At 34.1% G+C, this 13,112-nt stretch overlaps 1 protein-coding gene across 1 annotated transcript; it reads right to left on the bottom strand.

The window, feature by feature from the left end:
• Window positions 1–644: 644 nt before the first annotated feature.
• Window positions 645–12,885, bottom strand: FGB (fibrinogen beta chain). The gene is made up of 9 exons (XM_051964949.1): window positions 12,784–12,885; window positions 12,498–12,518; window positions 8,926–9,120; window positions 7,914–8,097; window positions 5,928–6,155; window positions 4,512–4,625; window positions 3,270–3,395; window positions 2,681–2,966; window positions 645–1,309 (listed from the first exon to the last, which is right to left on the bottom strand). Exons 1-9 carry the CDS (start codon window positions 12,883–12,885, stop codon window positions 1,078–1,080), a joined length of 1,488 nt encoding a protein of 495 aa, XP_051820909.1. The 3' UTR covers window positions 645–1,077.
• Between the last annotated feature and the right edge of the window lie 227 nt (window positions 12,886–13,112).

Raw genomic sequence — 13,112 nt, 5'->3', positions numbered from 1 at the left:
GGATACATAGAACAAATACGTTTCAGTGGGGTTAAGGGTGAGAAGAGACAACCTAATAATGCTAAGGTCTAAGTGCTAGGTAAGGAAGGTACTGACTTGGGCAATGAGTGAGTGGGGATAACAGGTAGGGGAGCAGGTAAAGAGAAGGAAAAACTTTTGCTTAACAATTTTGTCTAAAGTTAACCTCGACTGGACTACCTTCAAACAGAGGCCCAGCAAAGTTCTAAGTTGGATTAGTGTAGAGTATCACTGGCAGCAAGTTACTGCTGGTTTTATTATCCCTTTTGGAAAGGACAAAATGACAAGCTTCATCCTAATTAATAACCTAATACTACTCTCCCTCCACCCCAAGCAAATGGCAAAGAGGGAGCATTCAGCATAGTCAAAAATAGTAATTTCTTATTTTCAAATACTTAATGCTCAGATACCTATGTATTTGAAGTTTTGAATATATTTCCTTTCTTGAATAAACTAAATTGAGGTAAACTCAGGGAGGCAGTAATGAGAAGTACGTTGGAGACAAAGGACTTAGATTAGAAATGTCATTCTATCGATTATTAGCTGTGTGACCTTGGCCAATGAGCCTCAGTTTAGTCATCTAATGAGAGTCACTATGATTCTCTATGTTAAGAAAAAAGAACACATTTACTTATTGCAGTGTATGGTGTTTAATGAACACATCTTTGGAAAGCTTTCTCTCACAAAACTTTGCATAAATAAATACAGTTTACAAAGTAGAGTTTTAAACATCAGGTTTTAGTTTGCCTCACAGATTTTTTCAAAACTATATAACATTTCTCCACCCATTTTGTTTCATGACCAGATAGAGTTGACATTTATAAATGACTGTTTATCTACTTTTTCTTTAAGTAGTGTCGACAAAAAATACAAATCAAAAGTATAAAATATAGTTATATTGTATTTAATAGCTTTTTATCCTGAATAGCATTTCCAGTTTATATTAACTCTACAACCTTTTGGAGGTTTGCTTCCAATATGTGAAGAAAAGTTCTAATAACAATATATAAAAAATTGTCCAATGTGGTAAGATTTTAAGAAATCTGTTAGGTTTTAGAACTATTGTTGTGGAAAGAATGGTCTGATCTTCATGGATATCTTCTTCAATGAATACCATGAGCCCTTCCAATTCATCCAAACAGCTCCATCGTCTGTGCCATGTTTTGCCATATCCCACGTGTAATGGCCACCCCAATAGTATCTGCCATTTGGGTTAGCTGAGTGACATCTGTTGTACCACCATCCACCACCATCTTCCTTAGCACACTGTTTACTTGAATCTGCAGTTATCCTGAAAAGAAAAATAGTAGTAGTTAAGTATGATGCATGGATTCTATCAATGCATATATTAAAAAGAAATCATATGGAGGAAGGAGAATTCTGTGTTTATTGGCTAGGTCTGAAAGAGACCACTGGTGTCTCAGAAAGTCTAGATGTAAAATTATTTTCATTTCAAGAAGCATAATTCCAGGAGAACCATCTGATTTTTTAGTTATTCTTCTGCAAATTCATTTTTAGGCTACTAGACTATGGTAAAGTGATAATCTGGAATCTTAGTGTTGAGCATTCCTGTTTGGGTGACTTCCTGGAATGGGCTGTTTATTGCTCTCAGGGGGAAAGAGGGAACAAGATTTACAGCAACCAAAGCCATCAGGAGCATAATGTTGGCACCTGGAAGAATGAAACTTCATAAAGCCCAGCTGGAGTGAGCAGCACAAAGTATGTCCCAAAGTCAGATTTTTGAGGGGTGCAAGAGGAGTGCAGGAGGGGAAGAAGCTGGCCCATGAGATGCTCTGGGTGAAAGACCCAAGGACATTGTGAAGTCACTATAAGAGAAGCACTAGCACTAGGCCAGTCAGGGAGAAACTAACTTCCTATTTTAATTAATTATTCTTGCTACATGCTAACATTAATTATTCTCCATACAATATATATAAATGCTGTCCATCCTCTAGAAATTTCTAAAGCCCCCTTCATTCCATCCTAGTTATGGATTTGCTGGAAATCTTAAATAACTTCCTTTAAGCTGATATTAAAATATTCCATAAAAAAATACGATAATGATGAGCAAGTCTCTGCTTTTAATTCTCCTTCTTTCATTCCAGCTGACTTCCTGACCAGCAACACATGGAAATAAATTGCCTATGAAAGCTACAGGATGATTGTTTATTCATGGTAGCTACTTAGTTCTGCTCTTCTCCCCAGCTATATCTGCCTTCAGGGTTGGAATCATTCAAGAGTACTGTAATATCCCAGAAAGGTTGCTCTATTTTAGGCACATGGGGGACTTTTTCTTTTCTTCAGTTTCAACAATGAACAATGAAAGGTCTTTTTTGTTCTGCAATAAGAAAGGGAAAGAATTGCACTGATGAAGTTAATGTTATAAGTTCAGTGAGAGTGGCAACTTCATCACTTTTTAAAGGAACAAATTGCAGGTCATTACAGAACTGCTGAGTTACTAGAAAACTGAATGATAGGTTGAATGCCTATATTGGACCGAGATCATGGAATTGTTCTAGACCTTTGTGCACCAAAGGGATACCTCAAAGTGTCAGATATGCAAGCATATGAGGGACCATCTGTAGCCAGAATATGTGTGTTGTTAATGGTTCAGTGACATGGTTAATGACATATTTCAAAGGAAAAACGAATGTAGACATACCACCCATCGTTATCTCTGTCGTAGGTGCTGAAGTACATGCCGTTGTGAATGGTCATGGTCCTGTTCTCTCCTACCAATTGAGATGCTCCATCCATAAGGGCATTGCCGGCTGTGCCTCTGTATTTACTAACAGAGATCTGGTATTTATTGCCTTCATTCTGTACTGTGAATCCTCCATAATGAGCCTTCACCTTATCACCTTTCCAGTCTTCCATTTCAATCAAAAGTTCAGTGGGTCCCATTTTAGTAAGTTGGCTAATTTTATCATTTCCAAGCCAATATTCACCTAGAATTAAAATGATACAAAATGCCATGAAAATTAAAATATTTGAAAACTACTAGTATTTCTGCTCCAGCTGATTTTAATTTTCCTTTTCCCATGACAATTTAATTTCTCCAACACTGATAAACTCATAGTAAACACCTGAGAATTGGGATGCTTTCTGACAGACGAACATAATGGTTTAGAAACAATGATATTTTATATTTGATGGTGGATTGATGAATAGTAAAAATGTTGACAAGCACAAATGTTCTTTAAGATGAAAAAACTTTAAAAAAGTTCTTTGACTTTTGATAATAATTTTACCTGGTAAACCACAGTATTTCTTTGTATCTGCATTGCTTGCAATATTTCCAAATCCATTTTTGTATGCATCCCATTTTCTTCCAAAGTCAACACTACCATCTTGACGGTTCTGGATTACTGTCCATCCTTATGATGAGAAAGAAACCAAGATTGTTTTCATTAACCATTAAAATAATTTTCTTTACATTTTGGATCCTTTAATGGTTTGTGCACAAAAATCATTGAAAATAATTTAAAAGCTAATACTTAAAACAAAAGGAAATAGACTTCTAAAAAGCAAGCTTTAATCCTTATAAAAGAGCACATATATAATGATATCGAAGGGCATTTTATGTCTTTGGAAGCTTGGTATAAACCAAACTAATGTATTAAAACAAACCAAAAGTTTTGGCAAAAGAAAATCATTTTATAAACAAAACTGAAATATTTCTATGATTTCTTTATAAATAGATTCAAAGAAGTAGGATTATGATTATGGAGTTTTGGGACAAAAAGATAGACATGAGGACATAATTATGTAGGACACAGATTGTTTCTGACATAACAATAGTTGAGACAACATGGAGTAGTGGACACTATTCTGGGCTTGGACTTAAGAAATTCTGAATTCAAATTCTACCTCAACCCTTGCTGGCTATGTATTCCAGGCAAATCAGGATCTCCTGGACTTATCTATTGAGTCATAGATAAATGAACTGTCATTCTGTATGGTTAAAATCACTCTGAACAAATTTCACATCTTTTGGGCATAACAATGCTAGTAAATATTAAAAAGTAAGTTTTGCATCAATATTTAAAGAAAAACAAGTTTTCATGGTCTTTGGTAAGTTATCTATCCCATTCCATGGATCAGATTCCCACACCAAAGTTCCACTTAGTGATACTTTGAAATTGGATAGTTTGTGATATAACTATTTAACATAATCAACAATTTGACAAGTGCTTAAAATTGTTAAAACTTCTACAATTCTTTTTTTTTTTTTTTTTTTTTGCTGAGACAATTAGGATTAAGTGACTTGCCCAGGGTCACACAGCTAGTAAGTGTTAAGTGTATGAGGCCAGAGTTTAACTCAGGTCCTCCTGACTTCAGGGCTGGTACTCTATCCATTGTGTCACCTACCTGCCCTGACTTCTACAATTCTTAAACCCAAGTCTCATAAACACTACCATCATATTATCGCCATAAAGACATTTTACTCCATGATTACTTCAAAAAAATTTTTTGCAGAACCATGTACTTACCTCCATTTTCTGTCTTCATATCACAGTAAACTTTATACGGTTTGACAAAACCATCAGGCTGAATGAGATACATTTCAGATGTATCACCTCCTTTCCTAATAATTTCTTCACACTCTGAAAACATATAAAGACACAAATTATGCAAGAAATTTTATCTTAAGAAAATGTATAATCTTTTAATGTCTTGGCTAGAGATTATTACCTGTAATCTGAAAAATTAAGAAAGAAAGCTATTGGATTGATATCACAGTATCTTAACTTAAAAATCATTATCAGTAAACATATAAAAAAGAAAAATAAATTTCCCTGCATGACTCCTTCAACCTTCCTGAACCTCAATTCTTTCATTTATAAAACGAAAGAAGCTGACTAAATGGCCTCTAAGGTGATTTTTACTTCTAAATCTATAATGCTAGAATTATTTTGTTCATAAGGATGCTAAGTCTAGAAGAACAAGTGGTTATTATTAAAAAGTGAATATCTGCAAAATTGAATCACTGCAATACACCAACAGTCTGTTTCCATGGTTTTCAGTACTGTAATAATGTAATAAAATAAAGTTGTTGATCATTCTGGTAACTGAGATACCTCCACTGTTTATTTTTAAGAACAATATATAATTAGGTGTGCTGTCAAATGACTGTAATCATTATTAGCCATATCTCCTAGTTGGTTGTTTGAGTTTGGAGCTATAACAGGACTATAACCAACCAGGTGTTTTCATGAAGTTTGGAACCAATATGGAGAGGCCATCAGGCTTTGTGAGGACAAACTAGCCCAGGTTAGAAAAATGGGGCAGATTAAAGCTCCCAAGCTGATTGGTACCAAGATGATGAGCTGCTGGCGTAAGATGGGGAAACTCAGTCTCAAATATACACAGTACGTATACACATATGTTTATGCATAAATATATACATGTACAAATATGAGTACATATGTGTACATATAACTAACTAAACTCATACTTTGAATAGGCTTTTTAATTTTTTAAAATTAATTTTTCATTAATTTTTAACTTTTTCAGGTTATATCGATGTTTGTCACCAATATACAGCGACACACAAAACAGAGGGACTTGACATCTCTCTTTTTTTCCCTTCAAACACCATTCATTTGTTCATTCCTACAATGCTTCTGCAACCTGCCCCCTGAATACCCACTTGACATATTTTCTCCTTTATTTCACATTATTGCCCCTACCCTTCAAACATAGCCCCTCTCCATGAGAAAATGGATAGTTAGCTAGAGATGAGAAAATTTTAAGGGCTCTAACATATCCCTGGAGATCATCAGGTGCTGAAGTACTGCTGTGAAACTGGTTGAGAAAAAGTGAGCTTTCCTAAACTCTTTCATCGCCTCTTTGTTGTAAGGAAATATAAGCTTTTACCAAAGTCCTAAGGTCCCATGCTTATATACCTTTGCCTGAAACCACTGGAATGCTACAACTGACAGTGCATGGGTTGCGGCAGTAATCCATTTGGGCTGAAACATCACTTTCTAATTTCTGTATTTTGCTTCTTAGATTTTCTAGAATTGAACGAAGCACTCGGAGGTTATTTGGAATATGAGTATTCACAGTCTCCTGGATATAAATTTCATGCTTTTCCAGTTCAGAAGAAAACCCATTTACTGCATTTTCATTGTCTGTAAAAAAAAAAAAGAAATTTATAGAAAAGATAATTGTTTTCTCTTTATTTTAAATATAACTTCACAAACATTTATTAAGCACTTAACTATGTGCCAGATACTGTGTTAAACATTGAATACACTGAAATCTCATATAAGATGGACATAAAGAAATATGATCAAAATCTGTCCATAAACAACTTTAATATACATAGTGATTATGCTGAATGGGTGAGGGATGGAAAATTGGTATTACACCAATTCATGTAATAATGAGTTATAATAGTAGGGTCATTAGTACTAGGTCTGAATAAAAATTATAATCCATTAGAATTAACTGAAATTTATCTTTTCTTAGGAACTGTGGAAAATGCAGAATATTTATTTTCTACCTTTGATTTTCAACCTTCTGAAGACTGATAAATATACTTCTAAAAAGCTATAACTTCTGAGTTATAATGAAAATACAGATTGATTGGGGAATAAAAGTCAAGGAATCAGAGACAAATTCTTTACAGAAAATACCAATACTAGCCTCCAATTGGGTATGAGAATTAAATGAATGACAGATTTATCACACATTGTGGGATGATGCTAATAACTTAGGACACCTAAACAATCAGACTGCTGATGAAATTAAATTTTTCTTGCTGGCAGAAAATTGTATGTTATTGTTAGTAAATTTTAAATTGTTGCAATAGCATATAAACAAAATGGAAACTAAAGTTTTAGGTGGGGACCAACTTAAAAACTATCTGAGAACATGTGGATAGATCTGAGGAGACAAGACATTAACTGGACACAGTAGAGGTAAATCTGTCCAGTTCTGCAAAAAGACCCAGAACTACCAACCACAAAAACTGAAACAGATGGGAGGAATATAAAACTTCAGGCTAGTGGGTTCTTGGCGCCAGGTGGAGATGCATCATCCACCAAAGAAAGTCCATTGGACCAGGACTCACTGGGAATCACTACTCTCCCAATTATTAGTTACATGATCATGGACAAGTCAATCTCTCAATCTCTCTGGGCTTCAGTTTTCTTATCTGTAAAATGTAAGAGCAGGGTTGGATGCCTTTACGGCCCTTCCAGCTCTTTCTCTGATCCTAGGAATAACTTTCAGGGTGAGCTCAGTCATTATGGCCCAGTAGATTTGTCTGGCTCTAGGAAGATTGAGATATTACATGTAAAAGATCAGAATTTTATTAATGTAAGATAAGATCAAGGCTTGTCTATATGCTAGGCTGTGGCCAAGATACAGATAAAAATGGTTCTGAGATGACAGGAATATACCAAACAAAATTGGAGATTAAAATAAAGGAAGATATTTTTTCCTCTACTATATCAAAACCTTGAGATGTGAAGTATTTTTATTCATTACTGAGAAAAGCCTTTAAAGTATGATCTTCCCTCAGCTGAATTAAAGGAGGAGGTTTTGCTAATATCTAACTTGGGAAGTCTTGAGGATGACTTTCTTTTAGGGCTTTAAGGGAAGAAAGCAAGAAGAAACCCTTAGGGATAAATTCACAAGTTTAGCAGAAGCTGTTCCTATTTTCTGAGGGGTGTTTTTTTTCTTACCTTAATTATTACCTAGTCCAATCTCCTGATTTGCAGATAAGAAATTGAGGCCCAGAAAAATTAAGCAATATGTCCAAAGTCACAGAATTGTAGAGTCAGGATTTAACTTCAAGTCCTCTCAAATATAAACATTCCCAACCATGACTTCCCCCAACTTTCATTTTTTTTGGTGGGAGATATAAGAGAAATGATAGCTACCTAATATTTGCTTCTGTCTTTTGGTCCACATATCCTTTAGGATCTTCATGTACTGGAAGTTGCTAGAAGTCCTCTGAGAAAATGAGTCCACTTCAGTCCCTAGGTCTTTAACATTGGCTTTCACAGTCCTTTCCTGTTTCACTAATGTGTCTTGCAGCACACATCCTGTTGGACACAAGACTCCCTAAAAGCAAAAGCAAAGAATAGATAGTAGAAATCCACTCCAGGAGGTGTTTGAGATAGGTCCTTTTATCAAAACATTTCTGGAATAAAGGCTCAGTTTTAATCTATTTAGCATGGTAACTGTTAATTATTGTTTAGTTAAAAAATAAAAAGAGAGACAAAGGAAGAGAGAGGGAGGGAAGAAAGGAAGAAAAGAGAGAGAGAGAGAAAAGAGAGAGAGACACACACACAGACAGACAGAGAGAGACAGACAGAGACAGAGAGAAGAGATACAGTACCTCCTACCTCCCAAGAAAGAAACCTATTCTAATCTTGGAGAATTCTAATTGGTAGAAGTTTGTCATTTTAAACAGCTTCCACCTATTGCTCAAAGGTCTGACCTCCAGGTCAGTCCCAATACCAAAGAACAGAAGAGGACTCTGCAAACTGGTGTAATGTAGTTTTCTTCACTGATATGAAATTTAACCTCCTGCTCTTTTCTGTGTTTTCTAAAAAATGTTTGGCTGAAACTCTTTCCTCCTTCCCTTACTACTCCTTTTCCCATCAGTCAACTCAGTAATTTGCTAAAATGTGGCAAAAGCAAAAAAATCTTTAGGATTGAATTTCTATGTTCTTGCCATGCTGTCTCATTCAACTGTGACTCCTGTAAGAATGTAGCCCTGAACCAGAAGCAGAAACATTTCTAGCATTTGATAGTAAAATCAAGGAAAATGAAACAAAATTTTTGAAATGATTAGGATTATTATTACTATGTTCCAGGAAACTGGGCCAGCACTTGATTCTCTTCACTGGCCATGACCAACTTTGCCAGCTATTGTAACACACTTACCATGTCAGGATCAGCATGAAGGCAGCCGCCAGCATCAGGAGCTTTTCTCTCCAATTTCTTTTGTTGCGCAGACTGCGGTTGGGAGGGACGAGCTCGGTACCCTCCCCCAGTGATGGGTGGTGGAGCAGGTCGCAGAGTTGGAATGGGTTCCCTTCTCCTATCTACTGGTCGATGACCTCGAGCATCCACATGAGGCTTCATCAAACAAGAGAAAAAGAAGATCCATTCGTAAAGTCATAAAGCTGGAAGAGATACTTAAATATTATTTGTTCTAGCAGTTCTTAACTCTTGATAATCTGTTGAAATTTATGGACCTTTTCAGAATAATGTTTTTAATTGTACAAAATAAAATATTTGAGATCACTGAAAAGAAAACAATTAGGCAGAAGTATAACTATCCAAATACATGTATATTTAAAAGTTCATAGATGAAAGGCTAAGAACTAGTCTAGTCCAATTGGTCCTTAAATTAAAAAAAAAAAAAAAGCAAACCTCTCCAATTAAAACCTTTGAAACTAACATTCTCTTGGTCTGAGTCCCTGTCCCTCCCCTCACTCCACTTATCCACTTTGGATAAAGTAAAGAGCAGTTTACACTACTCCTAGTTAGTCTCTACCCAATTGCTATCAATCCTTTGCAACTTGGTTTCTGTCTCCACTATTCCTTGAACCAATTATTTTCAACATCTCTCCTGGCTTCCTAATGCTAAATCCAGTGACTTTCATTCTGTTTTCATCTTTCTCGACCCCTTTATGCCATTCAACATTAACAACCACTCTTTTCTCTTTCCCTTCAAACCACTAGTGTTCTTTCAGGTACTGGTTGTCATAATCTTAATTTATCTTTGAATCTTCCCTTTCCCTTACTGCATACATTCAATCAATTGCTAACTTCTACAATATTGCTAGCAGCTTTCTCTTTTTCTGCAACAAACTGTTGGTCCAAGCCCTGATTTAGTCTCCCTGAGATTTTTATAATAGCCTCCCATATAGTATTCACGGTTCCAAACCATTCGTTCACACCATTAAGTTATCTTCCCACAGCATTACTTTGATCATGCCATAGTACTCCAAAATCTTCAATGATTCTGTTTACTGTCTAAAATGTAAAGTTCTCATGTTGACATTTAAGGCCTTCCACAATCTGGTTCCAAACTATCTCCTGAATCTTATCTCATATTACTTTCTATCCTGTAGTTTCAATTCCAGCCAAAATGAAATTCTTTGTCTTGCACACTCATTTTATCCTCTGGGCCTTAGCTCATATCTTTTTATGTCTTTGCTTATGCCATACTATAGGCCTGAAAAAAGAGTCCTCTTGGGGGAGAGAAAATGAAATGCTGTTAATTGGAAAAAAAAATAAGACTTTACTTCTCTCCTCCACTCCTCATTTAGCTATCACTTTTTGTTAAAGCTCATTCTTTTCTTTTTCCTTCCTTCCTTCCTTCTTCCTTCCTTCCTTCCTTCCTTTTTTCCTTCCTTCTTTTTTTTCTTCCTTCCTTCCATCTTTTCTTCTTTTCTTTCTTCCCACAGATACTATTCTCCCTCAAGAAGTCATTACTAACAATGCTAGGTCAAAGTAATCCTCCCCTCTTCAAATTTTTTAGAGAAATTTATCTGGATTTTTCCTCTGCATAGATAGAACTTTTCTTTGTTCCAAATTTAACTTGTATATAAGGATTTTCCTAACATTAAGGTCTGTGTTATGTCTGTTTCATCAATATAGCTCCTTACATTTAATAAATGTATCTTACATGGAACTTCCTTCCTCAATTGAGGAAAAAAAACTTAGGAAAAAGAGATCAATTCAGGTAGAACAACTAAGAATGTAGTCATTGGAACCTTTGGACAAAGGTACAAGGCAAACAGACTCTGAAACATTAGCAGCCTCCATGAACACTCACTACATCTGCAAACAGAAAGTATCTTTAGGTACAAGGTGCGATTGATTGTAAGGCAATGAGACCAATTCTTTAAATCTAAACCACCAGAAATGCATTAGTAAGTGATGAGGAACTATACTGTCAACAATAATTAATGTCATTTAGTGTATTTTATTTACTAAATTCCCATACCTGATTATTTAAAATTAGGATTGCCTAAGCTCTGCATATATCAACTTTATCAAGAAAATACATCTATTTATTAAGAAGAAAGCTTATTAACATGTAGATGCTGTAATATGTAATAATTGAAGATTTGAAGAGAAACAGTGTACTGAATATCTATGCAGTAGCTCCTATAATTCTCAGGAATTGATTTCTTGAGTCTTTTAGTCTACCATCAAAATGTCTTTCCTAAGTCACTCCCAACTTGATCTCTTGCCTCTTAGTTTCTATCTTTGGAAGATTTTTTTTTCATTTAAAGCAACTCTGAATTTAAACTGTACTTGAAATTATATATAACTTTAAAGGGGAATTGCTTCTCACAGCACAAAGAAAAGAAAAAAAATAGATAAAATAGTCTCAAAATATTAAATCAATGCTGTATCTTTTAGTAGTTACATCATCCCGCAAAACCTTCATTAAGTTTTTTCAGGTGCATCAATCAAATTCATTTTATTTTTACCATAGTTCTATAAAGTTATTCATGTATATATTTAATATGCATTTTAAGCACTTAATTTATAGAACAAAGTATCGTAGGTATTATATAGGAAAAATAGGGCATGATTCCTGTTGTCAACTTAAGAATGTTATAGAAATCATATTGCCCTGTTCATAGGAATGAGATTTATCTTATCAGTTTAGAGTAGACAGACTTTGAATAAGAGTAATTTTATGCTTTTATGTATTTAATTTTATTATACAAATATACACTAATGAGATTGAAACAGTAGTGTAAAGTTTAGATTTCACAATTATAGCATCAATTACTTTAATCAATGAAAATAACTTTCTAAATAATTCAAGTAAAAAAATCACTTTGAAATCTGACCTCTGAATCAATTATTTCCATGAATCAAATTAACTAGAAAAAATGCTTTTTTGTAGAATGACATAGAGAAAAACTGGGCTCTCTTCCAGTTCCTAATGTTAACTCATTAAAAAATCTTAAAGAGGCCACTTTCCCCTACTGATTATTTTCATCCAGGAAATAAGGATCATAAAACTGACTTTTGAATTTATCTCAAGAGGTTTTGTCTAAAATGTTATATGGGCTTTATAAGTTCCCTTTAATCTATTCCTGAATTTTTATTGGCAAAATGACTTAAAATATAATAACTTAAATGAAATATGTTTTATAAACAGATGAATTAGGCTAAGTTATTTGCTTTATAGAATTTTTTTTATAATTACAGGGAAACACAATAAGAATGATAACATTCATTGTCTAACATGGCAGTCTTATTTTCTTAAATAATTACTAATTATTATAACTACCTATTCCTATCATTTGTTAAATGTTGCTTTTCTTCATTGACACCCATTGTTCACATTTTGTCTGCTTCTTAAATTCAAATTTTCTGGTTTTTGTTCTGTATTATTTTCATAATTTTTTCTTATCTGTTAATATTAACACAATAATGTCTTAACATGCAGTAGAACAAATAAATGACAAGATATATCTTACCTTATGTGAACTTTCCTCTTGCTAAAGAAAAGAGAGAAGAAAAGTCAGAAAACAATAAAACAGGAAGAAAAAACCTTTTTTTTTTTTTTACACAAAGAAATGAATTGATTACATTTCTTAAAATTGAAATTATTTCAATTTCATTTATAAAATTTACTATAAATTAATTTTAGTTCTCATAAAAATAAATACAAATATATATAATTATATAACATTGTATACAGATTATCAGAATTGATATTAATTCTGTTAATGTAACTAGTATGAATATTTTAATAATAACTACCTCGTCATCGTAGTCAGACAGGGATTTAGCTACGGAAATGCAGAGCAGGAGGAGCAAAAAATGTTTCATGGCAGAAGATTTTGAGAATGCCCAAGTAACCATCCTTTGCTAATGAATCTGAGAATGAGCTTTTCAATCTTATATATACACTAGGCAGTTTGGTAGGCCTGATTTTAGAACTAGTCAGAGTCTCCAGTTAATATTTAATCTTGTTGGCTGAACCATTTTAAACACTTGAGCAATATCTTCCCAGCAAGTTGTATTTTCTTGTCATACAACCCTTTTCCCCCAATGGCCTAATTTAGATGTTCCACAAAAAGTTCTGCAAA

The sequence above is a fragment of the Antechinus flavipes genome, chromosome 6, assembly GCF_016432865.1.
Source record: "Antechinus flavipes isolate AdamAnt ecotype Samford, QLD, Australia chromosome 6, AdamAnt_v2, whole genome shotgun sequence".
NCBI lineage: Eukaryota > Metazoa > Chordata > Mammalia > Dasyuromorphia > Dasyuridae > Antechinus > Antechinus flavipes.
Note: the sequence above shows the minus strand (reverse complement) of the source record. Positions and strands in the feature narration are given on the sequence as shown.